The 5,519-nt window shown below is 29.4% G+C and overlaps 1 protein-coding gene across 1 annotated transcript; it reads right to left on the bottom strand.

The window, feature by feature from the left end:
• Positions 1–3,238: 3,238 nt before the first annotated feature.
• Positions 3,239–5,020, bottom strand: LOC111919340 (protein TRANSPARENT TESTA 1). Its single transcript, XM_023914930.3, has 2 exons — positions 4,616–5,020; positions 3,239–3,683 (listed from the first exon to the last, which is right to left on the bottom strand). The coding sequence occupies exons 1-2, from the start codon at positions 5,018–5,020 to the stop codon at positions 3,267–3,269; spliced, it is 822 nt and encodes a 273-aa protein (XP_023770698.1). The 3' UTR covers positions 3,239–3,266.
• Between the last annotated feature and the right edge of the window lie 499 nt (positions 5,021–5,519).

Genomic DNA, 5,519 nt, shown 5'->3' with positions numbered 1-5,519 from the left:
GATTATTCAAAAAACCTACGGGTTATATGGCGAGTTGGAATATTTGTTGATTTGATGGATATTTGTATGAGTTTGATTATTCAAAACCTTACGGGTGTAGCTCGGATTTTAAAATTTGTTAAAAGGTTTTGGATCAAAGTCTAAACTCGTCCAATTGCCAGGTCTACCCATATCAAATCTATTTTTTTTTTAATAAATCGATACTCTAATTTGACATGTTTCTTTCATTTCAAAAAAAAAAAAAAACCTCACTGATTTTAATCCCAAACTACTTTTGACCACCCAAAGTATCATCGACCATCACCAATCAGCAAACATTCACGACATATAGAGCATCTTCAGAATCATTTAAAAGATCGAAATTAATCAATAATTATTCTAAGAAAATCTATTTGGAATTAAGAACCATATCACATCGTCTTCTTGATCATCGATAATGATTGCTATCTTCCGATTTAGATTTCCAGATCAAAATCGATTAAGAATAATTTAATTGAGGAAATAGACCAGAAAAAAAAATCATGAAATGGAAATAAAGAAAAATAAATTGAGTTCTCGATATAAATAAAAGCGATCCATGGTGATAGACCAAAGCAGATGTCGTGAACGAATAAATCGAAACAAAACTTGTCGATTGTGAATTTTCAATATAGTATAAACCAAGGTTATAAATAATGTGAGGTGTGAGCTTGACGGCAAGATCAAAGTTAAGTCATGGCAAGCCTTGGCGAGCCATGACGTTTTTCAAGGCGTGACTATTTTATATAAATTAAAAAAGATAAATCATATAAATATTGAATTTTATCAAATATATCAAGTTTTTAGAAATATTATATTAATATTTAGTATAAAAAAATGAACAAAACTCATTTACTTTATGGCTGATCAGAAAAGAAAAAAAAAAAAAAACTTGTGCCTTGAAAAAAAACTCACACCATAACGCGAAAAGGCATTCATTGACACGTTATTTGGACGTCACGTTTAACAAACCCGTCTTGGATGTTTTCGTAGTGGCCATAAACTATAAACTAGAGTCGTGAAACGGATGCGATAATTGATTTTGGGCTCAAAATTTATTCATGAAGAGTAATGGCCTAAGAAATGGATCATGAACATTAACCAAGATTTTGGACTAGATCAAATTGGGCTAAATCAAAGAATATTAGACTAAAATGTGATTTTTTTAGATCCGATACAACAAAAAATGAAAAAAAAAATAAAGATTTAACAGTAAATCTACAATAAAAAATAATCCCATCAGATTTTGAAATTTACGAAAAGTAGATCAATTTGTGTAGAATTTGTCGAATCATGAACCATTATATGAAAAAATTTGTTTAAATATTTGCGGTTTGATTCTGATACCATTTGTTAGAACATTAAAAATTGATTTGACCTACGAAATAATAAAAATACATTGGACATAGTGATTTGGTTGTTAAAAAACATTACTGATCATAATTACAAAAAGTATGAGATTGATCAAGGGAAATCTTGAGAAAAAGTCTTAAAATATTACCTTAATTTACTAAAAAGTTTCAAACTAAAATTTGTTTACGAAAAATAATGAATTACTGTTAAAAATGACAATTTGACCATATTTTCCCAGTTTACCGGTTTCTTTACTTACATGTTTCATTAAAGTCCTATTATTTTATACTAATTTACGAATAAGTCTTAAACTAAAATTTAGTGATGATTTGACCATGTTCTCTATGTAACATACATTTTACCGATTTCATTGCTGACGTGGATGCCTAATCTTTAAATGAGCTGATGAGATGACTATATTGGGTTATATAATGCTATGTTTACCATAAAACTTGATATCTTGATATATTGTATAGTTTTTTTGGAATATAAAATGCATCCGACGAATACTGCAATAATCATATACACTAGCAATAATTACGTCATTTTTTTTCCGTTTATAAGAATTTTCAAATTGTCTATCTTATCTTATGTAACCCAATATATCCATCACATTAGACATCAGCTTATTTATTTCTATTTTTTTTCCTGGAAACACATAGTTTATTGGTTTCATTGATGACCTAGATACATAGTTATAAATGAGCCGATTAGATGGATATCAAATTTTACAGTAAATATAATATTATATAACTCATCGTATCCATCTTATCAACTAATTTAATGATTATGTGTCTAAATCAACAGTGAAACCGATAAAATGTATGTTTGATGGAGAAAAGGCTAAATCACCACTAAATCTTAGTTTTGGACTTATTCGTAAATTAGGTAAAATAATGGGACTTTAATGAAACATGTAAGTAATGAAACCGGTAACTGGAAAAAATGAGTCAAATCACCAATTTTACCGGTAATTCATGGTTTTTCGTAAACAAATTTTAGTTTGGAAATTTTTTCGTAAATTAGGATAAAATTTTAGAACTTTTCTAGAGATTTTCCATTGATCTAATCTAAATAATTAAATCAACTCCAACTCTCAAAAATTATATTACTTAAACATACTCTCCAATATGACAATCACTATTTTAGAAATATGGATGTACAAATATATCAAGTCATAAACTAAACACTCACATGTCTAATTGGATCTTTCAAATCTTCTTTTTTCATTATTCATCAAGAACTTTGTATACTAACCGGTTCTTTACTCTAAAAGATAGTTTTGCAAACCAAATGCCCTATAAAATTTAAAACCAAATTGAACAAACCGGAAAAGATGTCTAATATGGGTTTGGTAGTTAGTTCCAGTAGCCCGTTCACCTGGGTTTCAGCGTTTTAGGTATTTTGGCCCAACTTAGTTGAAGTTGCTTTCATGCACAATCTTAGAATTTAATCATCTTATTTTTATCATATCAATTTAAAGATGTTAAAATATATGACTTAGTTAGTTAGATGATGTTTTACCTCGAGTAACTTTTTCTTACTAATTAAGGTTAAATTGATCCATCAACACTTTTGTTTATATTTTGTTGGATTATTAAATAATCTATTTATTAAATATGATACAAAATGTACAATTTATAATAATAAAACAATCATTCAAAATAGAAAACAACATATATTTTAGCAAATATATTCGTTCTATTCATTTCATCCCCGAAAGACAAAACATAACTTAAATTGTCCGTTACTTATATGAATTCTTTTGAAATGTCTAAAAGATAACTAACACCATATTCGTAATCATACCTCAAGATTCCAAATGTAACATTGTAAACCATAACTAACGTGACTTTTTATGTATATAACAACCAAATAATCATTATAAATCATTCTCAACTTTCAATTATGGGCTCCTGTAGATCTATTGCACGATAAGATGGTGGCGATGGAGCATGTCCAACACCAAACGACATAATATGGTCTTTAAGTGATCTCTTATGCTTGAAATCAGAACCACAAACACACAACCACCGTTTACCACAATTCTTCTCATGTGTACGCCAATCACCTTTTACAGCAAAACTCTTTCCACACTTTCGACATGCAAAATGCTTTGTCCCATGTTTCCTTTTGTAATGTGTTTGGAGTGTCCTAAAGTCTTTAAGAGGCTTTGACCTTGGATGATTAATGTTGTTCTTGCATTCATCTTCGCAACAATAGCAAGGCACACCTATCATCACCCGTGGTTGTGTTCCCCTCAACGACTCTGCTCCTTTTCTGTATTCCGATCCATGACCCCACATGTGCATCTACCAATTATTATAAGTTGTGTATGTGTAATTACTATATTTCATATACAATAAATAAAATTTTGCTCTTCTATATAAATAAATAAATAAAATACCGCTTGAACTACAAGAAAAGTAATATGTAGAGACTCTATGCGACAAATGCGCATGTAACGAAAAAATGTGTCCATTAAGCAACTATAACAATATTTATATATTTCACTATGTCTTGTCAAAAGCTTCATATGAAAAAAGAAAATTAAATACACATAATGAAATGTGAAAAACAATGGTGAAGACATTAGCGGCACATGTGGGTATTGACCACTCCTTTATTTATTTATTTTAATTGGATTATATTTATAGCCACTTAAAAGTTTAGTATAACAGATAACAGATATATGAGAAACTGTGACAATATTTTACTCACAATGTGTGCTATAATTCATACTTTTATTTAATTTGTCAATAAAATTATATATATATATATATATATATATATATATATATATATATATATATATATATATATATATATATATATATATATATATATATATATATATATCAATCAATATCGACATTTTGGGCGCAACAATTAGGTAACAAACGAGATTTCTTGTACTTTTGTAATCAACAAATTAAATTGTATGTTGTGATACACTCTGACTAAATTATTATCAAATGCATCAAATTCTATTAGTTCACGGCCTTTTGAGGTTAAAACTCACTGTAAAAAATCGTTACTTAAGGTATCATCGAATTGATGATATGTTTTAATATACCCTCTAAGCGATATATAAATAAAAAACTATGTACATAGTTTAGGACGTTTACGACGTTAAAACACACGAAAAGAATCTTTGGTTATGCAATATCATCATTCGGCATGCAATAAAAATGTTAAAAACATATTTTAAAAATAAAATAGTGTAGGGAAAAGTTGGCGTCACCTGAAGATTGTTATAGCGATTAAAGGTTTTATTGCATATATGGCAAGAGAAGTGAGTAAAGCCAGCGAGTATTTGAGCACGACTAGGTATCCAGTATTCAACATTTACTGGCATATTTTCCATCATGTTGTTATTATTGTTATGAACAACATCAGTTTCATCAACAAGAACAAGCTTCTCAGTTATATTATTAGGAAGCCCTATATGCAATGCCACAGTAACATCTTCATCGTCTTCAACTTTGTTGCATGAACTTGAGTTACCCTCGAGATTGCATGGTTCAAGAGGAAGAAAGCTCAAAAGAGGTAGCGATTTTGATGATTCTTCAGCTTTGCTTTTGAGAAAATCGAATGGCTTTGAAATAGTATTGTTGTTTGGTTTACTTGAAGAAGAAAAGAGCTCCATGTTTTCATGAAAATGAGGGTTTTTTTGGGAGAAGTTGAAGAATGGGAGTAAATAGGATTAGAGGAGGGTTAGTAGCTGGAGAGAATGAGTAGGTTGGAATGAAATGGATGTAATAAATTTGGTCTACTTTTGTTAGATTATTCTATATTTGGGTAGTAAAAGTAAATACGTTAAATACCATGGGCCCATTTGTAAGTATATTTGGAAGCATTTTGACTCAGAAGGGTTCAAACTCTTTAGCAACATTGGGTTTCATAAAAGTTTCAAGTATCTGGCACTGCAAGAAAACCAGGTTTTATGACGGTGTTTTTATGGTTAAATACGAAGCGTTGGCATAACGTATTTTCCTGATAATAACCCAAATTAGTTCGAATCCAGTAGTTTGAAATCCCACATTTTATTCAAAGGTGAGTGAGTAAATACCCAGAATACAAACATTTAACACTTCCATATTCACTAGTCATCAATCGATTTATCATAATAAATTAAAAGATAAAAT

The sequence above is a fragment of the Lactuca sativa genome, chromosome 9, assembly GCF_002870075.4.
Source record: "Lactuca sativa cultivar Salinas chromosome 9, Lsat_Salinas_v11, whole genome shotgun sequence".
In the NCBI taxonomy this organism is placed as follows: domain Eukaryota; kingdom Viridiplantae; phylum Streptophyta; class Magnoliopsida; order Asterales; family Asteraceae; genus Lactuca; species Lactuca sativa.
Note: the sequence above shows the minus strand (reverse complement) of the source record. Positions and strands in the feature narration are given on the sequence as shown.

Bases quoted from the DNA above. Each gene is read 5' to 3' on its own strand.
- LOC111919340 (XM_023914930.3), bottom strand. From the start codon at position 5,020: ATGGAGCTCTTTTCTTCTTCAAGTAAACCAAACAACAATACTATTTCA. The intron at 3,684-4,615 runs GTGACGCCAACT...AATAATTGGTAG, and splicing joins ATCGCTATAACAATCTTCAG to ATGCACATGTGGGGTCATGG.